A 13,613-nucleotide genomic window follows, 5' to 3' on the forward strand; every position below is an offset into this window, starting at 1 on the left:
GTTATTATCGACTACAACCACCACCCGTGACACCCAGCGATGTCATCGTTATCCACTACCACCACAACAATCAACTAAGAAGAAAGAAAACATAAATAAAATGAAAGAAAATATAAATAGAATGTCAAAATTATAAATAGAATGTCAAAATTATTTTTTTTCCATCGTTTTTATATAATTCATACACATACTGTCATGTGTTATATCTTCCATCGATATAACTATAAGAATTAAATGTTTCACTTTCATAACTATAAAAATTTTAATATAATTTTTTTAAATATAAAAATTAAAATATTAAAAAATCTAACTACAAATTAGTCCGACATCTACGCTAATGCATACTAGTCAAGCCAGCCGCGTCTTGCAGTCAGGCCCAGGACCATTGCCACAAGCCCATATTTAATACGTGCAAGTTGCTGCATGGGTCAGTTTTGATGGGCGACCTCAGGTCACAAAGACTTCAACCTTTGGGCAAGAATTTGCACACCTATTTATTGATACATTATTTATACTGTCTTACAATCTTGATGAGAGATCTACTACTGGATGCAAGATCTTCACGTGCACATTACAGGAGCGACGGGACTCATTATACAACGAATAGCACCCACTGAATTGAATCTCCTATATCATCCTATCAATACGAGCGAGTTGCACCTTAGCAGCGACTTATCAATCTCAACAACTAGTCCCTGAAAGTTCAAATACAAACAACAAGTGTTAATGTCATGCAGTAGTAAAAGGAAAAAAAAAAAAGGAGGTTATCTGAAAAAACACAAAAAAAGGAACAGTCAACCGGATAAAAGTAGAAACAGTTTCAATCACAAAATGTTAAAAGAGAGCAATTCAGGTATAATAAACTCTCAATTTTGTGACACACATTATGGACCCTTGATATAAAAATCATATTGCACTATTGACAAACAGAAAGCTTGATTGGACAAATTCAGTGACATTGTCACATACATGAAGTCTCGTTGTGCGCTAACTTCTCGTGCTTTTGATACTGGATATATGTCAGCAAAACCACATTATCTGTTTTTGCAACTCCCACAGAAAACTATGTTATTTCATGACCATTAAAACACTAGAGGTGTTAAATCATATCGTTTAATACTTCACAAATTTTGTTTCATCATCATAAAGCATATATAAGCAAATGATAAATTCAAGTATTCTGATTCATATTTGACAAAGAGACACGTCTGTACCTTTCATCCCATAACCCGACTTGAGCTGTTGCACAGGTTTATGTAAAGTTGCATTCTACAATCTTAACTATGTAATTCTTTGTCTGTACTTACTTTTATGTTATTTCTGACATCCTAATTAGACCCGCATATGCAGTAACATGTGTCTGCTCACTGAATATGGGCTCCGTAGTACCTTTTCGGCCTACACAAACCAAGGCAGCTTCTTAAAACACTGTTTGTGTGTATATATATATATATATATATATATATATATATATATATATATATATATATCTTTGTCCTAAAATGTTAGCTTCTTGTGAGTTCTCACTAAAACTTACATTCATTATCCATAGACCCGTTGTTTATAACCTCCCAAAAGATCCTTTGCAATGTTATTATAACAATATGGTAATTGTTATGCAATCTAGACCTAGCACGACAAACCCATTAACATGGTCTATAGTAGAAGCCTCTTATAATGGGTTAAAGAAGGCAAAAGCATCAGTTTGTGGTTCATAACTTAGAAATTGTAATAATATGTAACTAAATATATGATACACCCAACCAATCAATTGCCTATACAAGTAGAAGAATTTGTGTAACAGGTGGCATACATGAAAAAAACACAATGTTTCTCACGATGCAATAGTCACAGAAGGTACCACAGAGATCAAATGTAGACCCCAATACGTAGTAAAATGATATGTTAATATAAATTACAAGGACAGAAAGGAAGAATCATAGCATCTCTCCCATTGATGTATTGTGAAAACGCTAATATAACAGATGTCAATGCAATGGTTACAAAGGGTATTACGAAGATCAAATGAAGATCTGGAGTACACTGTCAAGTCATGTTTTAATAGTTGGATGTCAGGACAATACTTTGTGCATCATAATTTCTCTCTCAGTGGTCTACAAGCAAATTTTGGCTACTTAGGCATCTCCATATAATGCTCAAGTTTTCTTTCAGATACTTTCTTGTCTTAGAAACAACTCAAATGTGGTATGGTCATTGGCTCAGAAAATGCAACAATTCAAGTATTAATCAGAATTTTGTATTTCAATACCAGTACATATATAGTAATCTTATTAGCCCAGTACATACTAACCAGTATGTTACATGTCTTGGTACAAAAAGAAAAATATTGTAAAGCTGTTTGATATCTTAGTATTGATCCATATGCTGGCACAGTATCAGACTGGTATGGTTCGGTCAGTATTTAGAGACATGGATGGAAGATTAAAAATAGAAGCTGAATATACAAGTCAATAAGGTTGAAGAACATATTGCTCATGAATAAGAGGAGAATGTTTTTGCTTGTAAAACAAAATTAAAATGGGAAAGCATTGTGTTGTGTCCATGAATACACCACACATTTCATGGAAAAATACATGAACGGAGACTGCCATAAATTGTGGATTGGAATGTCAAGAGTAATATATCCAAAAGCTTGGCATATATGACATAAAGATAGCAAGATGGATAATTATTGTCAGCATCAACGAATAAAACATTAATTGCAGCTTTCATACATATCACAAATCATATGATGAGGGAAAAATGTTTAAGATGCTTCAAATATGTGTGAACAAAATCTATATGATAATTGTAAAAGATCAAACATTCCAGTTACAAGTTTCATGGAGGAGGAAATAAAAAGAACTTTGGGATTAATAGTAATTAAGGAAGAAGATGGCCCTTGGAACAATTAAAAATGTGAATCCTACAGCTGCATAATGGAAACGGATCCATACAATTGATACCAATTGATTGGGGACAAAGGCATGTTCTTAGATGTCAAAAGAAACCAGGAGTATGGCGATATCAAGCATCCAAGGAAATGCATTGACCTCATGGAAGTTTTTCTAAGAAAGTAAATAGCATTTCCTATTGAAATCTCACCTGGTGGCAATTAATCAGGGATAAAGCCATGGTCTTAAGTGTTAAAAGAAACTAGGCTATAGTAATAACAAAGATCCATGGAAATTCTTTGATCTCATGGAAGTTCTTCTTAGGAAGCAAAAGGAATTTCCTAGCAAGAAATCCCTGGAGAAAACTTATTACCTCCAATAATTTTTTATATTGTATATTTTTATTTCGAGGACATAATCAAATATTTAGAGCAAAAAAATTGCCATAAGATTAGAAAATTATTTTGATGCTTTTTGTCACTGATGAATTATATTTCACCCAACCCATGATTGGAAACTAATCAATGGTTCAGTCTACAATGAACTTCGCTTGGAAGGTAATGGGTGGTTTTCTTACGATCACAAATCACAACCTCAGCTCACAAAATTTAAACAATCCATTTATTTGTTTCACCAATGATGCAATCAGAGAGAACTCTAAGGCAGTTAACTTTGGTACCTACATCTGACGATCATTTCAAAAGCTCACTTAGATACCAACGACAACGAAAGGAGAAGTCAATCCTACAAAAGTTCAGTTGGCTAGCAAAAAACTCATTCTCAAATAACTATGGTAAAAAAAATAACACATAATTATTTTCATTATGTAAAGCCAGCAGTAGAAGGAATGATAACTCACCAGTACTTGATCATGCCATCCCATCCACAAGTTGCAACCTTGCTCTGTTCCAATGGATGCCACTCACATCCAATGCATACTCCTTCATGGCACTTCAAAGTCCTAAAGACCTTGCAACTCTTCCAGTCCCAGAACCAACACTTCCCTTCTCCATCTCCTGACAGGACAAACCGCCCATCTGGAGAAAAATTCACCTGGCAAGCATACCCCGCTACAATGTGCCCTGCAAACCTCTTCTTCTTATTCAGCTGAAACCGCTCCTTCGTGCCATAGATAAGTATCTGATTGTCCAAGCTCTGAGCAGCCAGCCAATTTGAATTAGGATGAAGAGAGATCGAAGGCATGGAATGCATGTGAGGCTCACTAATGTACTTTACAACAACTGGAATTCCAAATTCCCAAACACGAAGTGACTTGTCATCACTAGAAGTAACAAACCTCCGGTTGTTATCAACGAACGTGATGGTATTGACTGCTCCTAGATGTTGATCATACTCTTGTGTGATTGTGCCAGAGTTCATATCCCACTGAATGATCTTCTTGTCACTCATCCCTGCAAGAAGAATGTTCTGCTTGTCTTCATCTGGATTAAGCTTCACAACATAGGGAATCTTCCCAGTGGAGAAGGTGGAGATCACCTTCCCTGTCTCTGTGTCCCAGTACTTGATATTTTTGTCATAACCAGCACTCAAGAACTTGGTACCATCATTCGAGAAGGAGATGTCACGAACTGCCTTTGAGTGGCCCATGTAAGTCCGCATGCACTTTCCAGAATTGAACACATCCCATATCTTGACCTTCGAGTCCATGCCGGCAGAGAGTAGGAGGTGGCCTTGCTTAGGAAAGAATCGTATCGCTGCAACACCTTTGGTGTGCCCGCTCCAAGTATGGACCCAGCGTTTCGGGATGTAGCAGTGGTCGTTCTTAGCCTTAGCATCCTTGGGCGGCTCGATCCATGAACGACCCTGGTAGTCGCGCTCCTCCTTCCCGTGGAATGTGCTCTTGTCCATGTGCTCGGCCTTGTTGCCAGCCCGCCCCTCTCCGCGCTCCTTCTCTGCCTTCTTCTCTGCATGCTCCTCGGCATACTTCTTCTGCTCCTCCGTGAGCTCGCCCTGGACGGCCTCCTTCTTCCCGGCCCATGGGCTTTGGCGGTTCTTGAGGAGCCACTCTTCGGTCGCGGGGTTCTCAACTTCATGGCCGGCAGCCAAGTTGTCGGCTTCTTCGGCACCAGAGGCTTTCATCTGGATGCGGCGCCGCTTCTGCTCCTGCTGAGGCATGTTGTAGACGGAGAGGGCCTGGTTCTTGGTCAGGGTTTCGAGGTCGCCAACGTAGGAGAGGCCAGACGGGTCGGTGGCGTAGCCGTATTTGTGGTAGGTGTTGTACTGCTCGTCGAAGAGGAAGGGCTGGATGGCAGCGTCCTCGACGAAGCCGAGCTTGTGGTTGCGCATGCCTTGGGCGACGCCGTCCTTGGCGAAAGGGTGGGCGGGGCCGTGGATGGGTGCCCAGAGTTGGTCATAGGTCGGGTTGAAGGTCACCGCGTGCTGCGTGGGGTCGAGCGGCCGGTGGAGGGCGCGGGCTGAGCCGGCAGCGGCAAGGGCAAGCGAGGTGTCGTCGACTCTGGGGGCGGAGGACTTCGCCAGCAGACGGGGAGGGGAGGAGTCCGGCGAAGAGGGGGCCTCCGCCTCCTCCTCCATCGCCGCTGCGTTTGGATCTGGCTTCTCGCCTTCTCTTTCGACTTCTTCTCCTCGTGATCCCTCCTCGGATCCGTCGCCGTCGTCGTCGTCGTCGTTGTCTTGCGCATAACCTCGGAGGAGATCCATGGAGAAACCCTAGAGAGAGAGAGAGAGAGAGAGAGGTGTCCTACGATGCGTCACATATAGAAATAGGAACGTTTTGTTTGGGTCGTGGTTCGAATTCACGTTGAACCTGAATTATGAACCGAGTCTTCACCCAAAATCTGATCTGGTTCGAGCTAATTACAAGACCAGTTAACTCCAAACCTGACGGACCGCTTCGAGCTGGGTCTGGATTTGTGAACCCGGTCAAGTCGGTTCAATTTGTTTCACTAAAAATTTTTCTCAAAGAAAAAAGAGACTTTGAACAATGGAAAAAAATTATATTATTTATTTTTATTATGCACTTTCGTTACTTTTTTCATCTATATATATATATATATATATATATATATATATATATATATATATATTATTTTGAAAAACATCTTTCAGCTAATTTATAAATGCAAGTTTAACAAGCACTCATTTTCTAGTAAAGTACATAAATTGCTGACGAACTGTAGCATCGGTTATAATTGATGTAACACATTTTGACAACAGTATAACGGTCTCATTCTTCCTTCTGATTGATCATATCCACTTTTCCATCCGTTCAAACACGAAAACAAGCACAAAAAAAAAATCAACTGGTGGCATCAGTGACACACGTAGTAATATAATATGTTACGAGACCACAACTTGTGGCATTACCTGCTGGGAGTGCACTGCCTACCACATAGTTAGTTGCAAGATAAGCAACTAAGTTAGGCATGATGTGTACAAATCAAACCAATAAATAAGAATGAATGCATAGAAACTCCTGTTGACCAGTATAAAATCAGGGTTTTGAAGACAAATAATCATAAACCAAAACCAATGTAAAACAATCAATATATAATGTTCAAGCAGAGAGGCATCAACACTAGGACTTGAGATATCAATTCCAATTAAAACATTTACAATATATATATATATATATATATATATATATATATATATATATATATATATATATATATATATATATAGCAATCAGACACTTCGGATGGAACATGATATGCTTATCAATATACTTACAAGAATAACTGAGTTCAATTTAAAAGGCTAAGGATACAAATAAAAAGTAAGTTCAAAAGAAAGCTAATTTTCCTTTGAACCACCATTAATTCATTACTTCCATCAAATGTTGGAGAACGAATCATAAATCCTCCTTTGTCGCATGAGCTCCTGCAAAAACCATAAAAACAAGGAACAATAAGATTGCACATATGATCATGGAGCAAAGGAAGTTACCAACCAAAAAAATTGGATGGAGACAAAAAGGAAGAATCTGGACGTGTAGTAGTATAGCAGAGTAACATGACTTGAACACCTTGTGCAAGTGAAACAATAACTTCACTAATTTAAATATTCATTCAACATAAATAATAGGTTTTCCATTTAAACTCAGAGGGAAAACCTATGCTCTTGAATGCCATACTTATTAACCATTTTACCGTTGTGTGCTTTTCCATCAACAAGTGAAACAATGAAAAAAGACAAACTAGCCTTCAGACATATGGTGACAGAGACAAACACATGAAATTTCTCAATTACAAATTAGTCAAATTATAATGGATAGTTTATTAATGCATTAAGTACTCGAAGTGACTCAATTTAGAAAATTAAGTCTGTAATTCTTGAATTGAAAATTGCAAGTCATTACAGAAAAGAAGAAACCAAACTGCTAACAGCTAATTCATCAACAATTATCATTCATGATATCTTCAGTTGCCTAGAAGTCCAATAAAAAATATATATAGTTTTTATCACTAAGAGCTCTTACAAATTAACAGTATGTCAAACCTATCCCACAAGAATCAGGACATTGCCGGCTTCTTGTTGTATATGTCAAATCCATCAGCAGCTACATTATTATAAAATTAGCCAGTTGCATGACAATGTTTTAAATAAATCTTAAACATTCAATAACTCTAATTACCATCGGTTTGCATTGTGTTAAAACCCAGCTCAAAGACTAACTACAGGGTTTCTTGGGTAAAGTAGTGCTTATCTAAGGTTAACTTGAGAAAGATTCTTCCACAAGGAGGTCACCACACAAAGTTCAAAGCAATACACGTGCAAACATATAACTCTCAGTAGGATTATATCCTACAATTAGGGTCAAGGATCCAAGGTACATTAACACACTAGCTAACAAAATAAAGTAGTTCCTGTGCAATTTTCAGAAAAGACACACAATGTTCAAAGTTTTTCTTTCTTAGTAATGCATATCTTTCCTTATGACCGAATTATCTAATAATTTTTTAGCTTCTTTCGAGTATAAAGTTATGCTGCAGTTTTGTAGCTCAGCAGTCCAGTTTGTAACAACATTAGTTATCAAAAGCAAGAGATATAAAGCAGGCAATATAGGTGGCTCACATAACCTTGGATTACCAGCCAGCAGACTAACTTTGATACGTTTCACAAAAAAAATGATGTCAAAAGAAATTCATATAATTCTTATGGTTTTATTTTTCAATTCATCAAAGATGATGAATTTATGTCTAAGTTCCGTTCGTTTGATCATTGTGCACCATGCTTGGCCAAAATCAGCAAGAAAGTGCAACCTAGTAAAACATCATTTTCATCTTAGCTTATCTCATTGTCTTGGCATCCCCTCTTGCACAGTCTTCTGATGATCTTGAGCATTAGTCAAGCATGACTTTGGTTGTACGTTTATCTGTATGATCAAAGGGGACTGCATTTGGAAAATCAAGAACATCTATGTATCAGCAGCACCGCTGCACAAGATTCACAGCTAACATTTTATGCATCGCAGATTAGTCGTTTTTGAGGTCCAACAATTACATTTCAACAATAAGCTTTATGCTTAACAATCTAAAACCTAGTTGAGCAGTTGGGCTGATTAAATCAAGGCAGACATAACTTAAAACTCAAATATATTTCCACCTATAGTATTTTAGAAGAATTATAGTTTTCATGCAAGCTTCAATCAATTTCCATCTTTCCAAATCATCATTTAACAATGAATGATAAATCTTACGTGGTGATGATTTTCCTTTATTTCTTAGCCATAATCAAGTTTTGTTGCTTTCTTCCACTTCCCTCTTCTTCTTCTCCTGCCCATCCCATGGTTACTGCTCATTTCAGTAGTTCATCTCCTTCATTGATCCTCACCTCTTCTTCCCCTCCTAAGGCTAACACTTGCCCTTCTTCCCTTCCTCCTCTTTCTCTTATCTCTTTCCACCTGTAATCTAAATTACGTCACCCAAAGATAGACGGAGATCATCCAACCACCTTAAGTGACAAGCAATCATTGTCCTATAAACACCAAGTGCCCATGCTTTGAAGTTTGAACAAAATTTTCAGATATGTTATTTTGTTCAACATAACTGTACTAAAACGCAAAAGATGCCTGAACTAAGAGGATAGCAAGGAATCTAAACAAGCAACTTGGGCCAATGCATCGAAATTTTAATGAATGTTCCTCTCAATTGGATCACTAATGCTATAATGAGCTTTACCATGTTCAAACTCAGCCAAGCAAAATAATTTATGCTGGAGAAAAGCTCAAAGTTCTTTGTTTAGATAGCTTGTTAGAAATGTAAAAATCTAGCAGTCAGCTTAGTGCTTGATCAAGCCATATAATCGAGTCAACTTCGTGTTCATCTCAAACTTGATTCAAGCTTGATCATCATTAGCACATTAAATAGAATCACATACACTATCAAGGTTCGCAATACCGTACCGTACCAGAGTTTCGATCTGGGCTCGGTACCGGTACGGTACGGTATACTGCTCGGTACACCCAGGTGTACCAAGCGGTATATTCAGGCGTGCCGAGTACTGTAGTAGTGCTACAGTACTGCCACAGTACCGGACCAGTAACAGGTGGTCTGCGTACCGGAAGCCTGTCGGACCGGTACGTACCGCCCGTATCGGGCGGTATGGACCGGTACTGCAAACCATGTACACTATACCACAGTGAAGTCACTGGGCACCCGAACGCTTGCCTAAGCACCCAAGCAAGGTGAGGTGAAGCCCAAGCGCCCGCCTATTGGGTTAAGCAAGCGACTTGACTTAGTCGTGACCTAGGCACTCGCCTGGGCCCAGGCGTTGGGTGGGCCAGGCCCTCACCTGGTTCAACTCAAACCTGACTCAAACCAAAATACTTATCTGGTTCGATCGAACCAAGTATCCATCGTAGAACCCCACCCGCGAGTGTCCTACGCAGAATTCCTTTTCCCCACTACGTTTCTCAAGGTGGCGGAGTTCCTCCCATCGGTGAACAACAGCAACAGCGACACTGGCAGCATCTTCCTCCAACAGCAGCAACGGGTCTTCCTCCGATGGCAGCGACAGCTTCTTCCCCTCCCTCCAAATATATCTGATCCACTCTTTAGAACTCTTTAACACCAGTTAGAACTATTTAGCACCATGTTGATCCACTCTTTAAAACTCTCTGGATAGAACTATTTAGCACCATACTGATCCACTCTTTGGCATTGGTTAGATCTATTTTGCACCATATTGATCCACCCTTTAGAACTGTTTACAATTGGTTGGAAACTTGTTTAGCATAGGTCTCCATCGATTGAACATATATTATGTTATTTTTATTTTTTATAATCATATTTATCAATTATAATATATGTTTTAAAATTTTAATTTTCTGAAGTGCCTCTCTTCGCTCAAGCGGGTGCCTAGGTGAGCGCCTCATGCATTTTAGGAGCTTGGTACCTTTTGGCACCTAGCGTTTTTAAAAACACTGCTATGCCATTTGTAGTTAGACATTAAGGCAAATTTTAATTTGGTTCCTAAACTTTTTTCCAATTGTGGGAACTAGCTCCATAAACTGAAACCGGTGCTTTAATCTAGTCTTATTGTCAAATTCTAATCATAAATCTTGACAAATGTTAATATGGCTGCATGCAATATTTGACTTACCAACCTGGTGTGAATATCAGCATAGAAAGTTATACAACATGCCAAATATAGTTCAAAAACCCAAATTTAGAGCATTGAGAAATACTTATCTTGATTTGTCAACCAGTATGGGCATGCTGAATAACATATATCGCTGACAATTATGCCAGGTTGACAAGTCCTACTATGGAGCCAGCTCAACTTTCTGCCAAGGTTTATATATAAAAACTAGAAGTAAGACTTAACTGAGACACTAATTATAGTTTAAGAGTAAAATGACATAAATCAATCGTTCAGCGACAAACCGAGGTTGCCCAAAGTTCAGGGACTTGTATCATAATTTGCCCAAACGAATCAGTTCGATTTGTCTAAACCCGTCATCAAATTACTATTTTACATACAAAATTCAAGATTACCAAGATAACTAAAATTATTCAAATCAACCGTTTTGGACGCAGCAACAAACACATCCCAACATGTAGACATGTGCCTCCTAAGTACCACAAACGGACTCATCTCTTCAAATAGTAATGAAATGACAAGCAAACTAAAATGAACTAACGTCTAAAAAGAGTGCTATCCAAATTTGAATCACTACATGCCATCAACAGTGCATTTCACAAAGTTTAATGCTCACTGATTACAGAAAGCAACTTCTTAAAATAATAATATCCAATGAATGACACAAAGACAACTCATAGACTAGAACTAACATCTAGCAAACTGCTTTCAGGACATGCCCAAATGTGCCAAAGTAACCCGGTGCATAATGATTCTGACAAGCCAAATCAAATCTAATCAGCAGCAAAGAACTATTTTATAAAATCCAGATCATACGGTAGTCCATTTAAAAGACAAATGACTGACCAGTGGGGCATCCATATAAATATAAATCATGAAGTATAGAAGAGACGATAAATTATATACAAAGACCTCTTATAGAAGCAAAAATAAGTAATTTCATGAGCCACGATTTGAATGCTTAACCAAGGACAAGATAAAAGAACTAAATTTGAGTTTCACGAAAATAAAAAAGAATAGAAAATTTATGAGTTCAGAGAGGAGCTTAACAAAATATTAAGGAAATGATATTAAAGCAGAAGAGAAAGAGAACTCAACCGCCTATCTTTTTGGCATTAGATGAGCAGTCAACAGGTGTTGCAGCCCCATTTCCGCAGCCAAAGCAGTCCTTATATCCAGAAGTCGAACTCCCCATGCACTGAATATTACCAATCTCACAGGCTTGAACACCCTGGCCATTAAATGCACCATTTTCTCCAACGTTTCTCCCTTGCATCCCTGGGTAAAGGCACGATACCTGATCATCACAACGGAAACCACATGAGTTTAGAACCTCAGCATCACCCAGCATGTTGGCCTGGCTCACATTAGAAACAAAATCTCCACTCCCTTTCACAGTCCTCTGATATGGAAAAGATCCGATCTCTCCCTCAATCCTCCCCCTTAGATCCACAAGCAAGCATCTAAGCCTCGCAACCTCAGCTTCAAGAGCAGCTTGGCTCTGAAGTCTCTTCATGAGTTGCTGGTTAATTGCTCTTAGTTGAGCCACCTCTTCCTCCAGGGATGCCGCATGGGCCTTCTTCTTCTCCCTATACTTGCGAACGGCTTCTCTATTGCCGCATGACCTTTTCTTCGTTGGAGAGCTCTTCCCTGCAGACTCAGCAGTCTCATCCGCGGGAGCTGAGAGAATTTTGGTGTGGACATGGAAGCAGGTGTGGGTGTGTGAGAGATCGGGACCCGGAGGGTTGCAAGTGTGGGTGTGTGTGCATGTATGCTGCTGGCTGTCGTTGAAGATGTTGTCGAAAACACTATCCATCGAGCAGCCGCTTGGAAGGTCACCGGCGTTCGGGCCAGAGAAGACCTCAGGATTGGAGAAATCGAGGTCCCCTTCTTCCATCGTCAAGAGTGACGCAGAAAGATTATACGCAATCAAGCGGCGGTCAATTCCTGAGATGAGAGAGGGCACTTCACTGATCCGTTCGCTTACACTTTTAAGAATCACCAATTTCGAGAACGCACTCAGTGGCCATCAAGCACAGAAAGAAAGGGATTCTACCAGCACCGCACAAAGGAAAGCCTGGAAATCAAAGATCAAGAAGAAGATTGGCATAGTTCTTGGAAACCTTAGGCTACGATGCGAGGAAAGACGACAAATGGCTACATCAATCACGAAATTTACACAAGTAAAAAAACGCAAAAAAGCAATCTTGTACAGCGACCAAAAGCAAGGCCGAAGAATCGAATCAAGAAAAGGCACCGGTGTCCCTAACAATCGAGGATTTTGCTCACGCCACATATGAGGCGATTCGATCTCCACGGCGAGAGAAGAGCACGGCGGTCCATCTAAGCAATCGATCACAAATCCAGCCGAGCAAGTCCTCCCTCCCCAGGACGCCCAACCCTAGAGGAGCAAAGACACCACGAAGCGAGTCACAATGATTGGGATCCACAAATAAATCGATGGCGCAATTACGTCGAAAGAAAGGAAGAGAGAAAAAAGGAAATCTTTTTTGGCGCAATTAGGTCGAAAGAAAAAGAGAAGCGAAAAGGGTCGATTGGGGCGAAACGCCGCACCGTAGTCTTTCGGGAAATTATTATAATATAAACCCCAGCTTTTTTCTAAATTAATATCTAAAAAGAGGTTCGTACTTCTTCTTCCTATTCACAGTCTTTTAAAATTTTGAATAAAATAATATTTTTATTATTATTATTTTGATTAATAAAAATAATATTTTGATTAAAAAATAATATATATATATATTGTATACTTTGATTAAAAAATAAGAAAAATAATATTTTGATTAAAAAATTTAATAAAATAATATTTTGATTAAAAAATATGCTTAAATAATATTTTTACTCGATTACTGCATAAAAAGTATTGAGGTACTCATATGGCCAACAATGTGGAAAACAACTCAGTATCAACCGTAAGAGGATGTAAGGATGCTTACAATTCTCATGAAAATATATGTCTTTTGTTACAAGCTTCATATGACCTGAATAACCCAAAACATAGACCGCATAGGTTGGGCTAAAGAACACAGTGAAATGCAGCACCACCTGTACAAGAACTAAGAACAGATACACATGACAGCAACTATCACGCAAAATAATGAAGGATTACGAGTGCAG

At 38.9% G+C, this 13,613-nt stretch overlaps 2 protein-coding genes across 9 annotated transcripts; both read right to left on the bottom strand.

The window, feature by feature from the left end:
- Positions 1-469: 469 nt before the first annotated feature.
- Positions 470-5,614, bottom strand: LOC135633977 (uncharacterized). Of its 2 annotated transcripts, XM_065144055.1 has the most exons (2): positions 3,754-5,613; positions 470-695 (listed from the first exon to the last, which is right to left on the bottom strand). In XM_065144055.1, exons 1-2 carry the CDS (start codon positions 5,571-5,573, stop codon positions 689-691), a joined length of 1,827 nt encoding a protein of 608 aa, XP_065000127.1. In that variant the 5' UTR covers positions 5,574-5,613; the 3' UTR covers positions 470-688. The 2 variants fall into 2 exon arrangements, with proteins under 2 accessions (XP_065000127.1, XP_065000128.1); XM_065144056.1 differs by lacking the exon at positions 470-695 and having other exon boundaries at positions 3,750-5,614.
- A 954-nt stretch (positions 5,615-6,568) lies between these two features.
- LOC135582232 (basic leucine zipper 19-like) lies at positions 6,569-13,037 on the bottom strand. 7 transcript variants are annotated; one of them, XM_065141905.1, is made up of 3 exons: positions 12,768-13,036; positions 11,577-12,425; positions 6,569-6,755 (listed from the first exon to the last, which is right to left on the bottom strand). In XM_065141905.1, exons 1-3 carry the CDS (start codon positions 12,772-12,774, stop codon positions 6,727-6,729), a joined length of 885 nt encoding a protein of 294 aa, XP_064997977.1. In that variant the 5' UTR covers positions 12,775-13,036; the 3' UTR covers positions 6,569-6,726. The 7 variants fall into 7 exon arrangements, with proteins under 7 accessions (XP_064997977.1, XP_064997980.1, XP_064997983.1 ...); XM_065141908.1 differs by having other exon boundaries at positions 11,577-12,555; positions 12,768-13,034; XM_065141911.1 differs by having other exon boundaries at positions 12,749-13,034.
- Positions 13,038-13,613: the final 576 nt, after the last annotated feature.

This window comes from Musa acuminata, chromosome BXJ3-3, assembly GCF_036884655.1.
Source record: "Musa acuminata AAA Group cultivar baxijiao chromosome BXJ3-3, Cavendish_Baxijiao_AAA, whole genome shotgun sequence".
NCBI classification, from domain to species: Eukaryota; Viridiplantae; Streptophyta; class Magnoliopsida; order Zingiberales; family Musaceae; genus Musa; species Musa acuminata.

Excerpts from the sequence above, each read along its gene's own strand:
- LOC135582232 (XM_065141905.1), bottom strand. Across the intron at positions 6,756-11,576 it reads TAATGCCAAAAAGATAGGCG|GAGCTCATGCGACAAAGGAG; the intron begins GTTGAGTTCTCT and ends TGGTTTTTGCAG.
- LOC135633977 (XM_065144055.1), bottom strand. The coding sequence starts at position 5,573 with ATGGATCTCCTCCGAGGTTATGCGCAAGACAACGACGACGACGACGAC.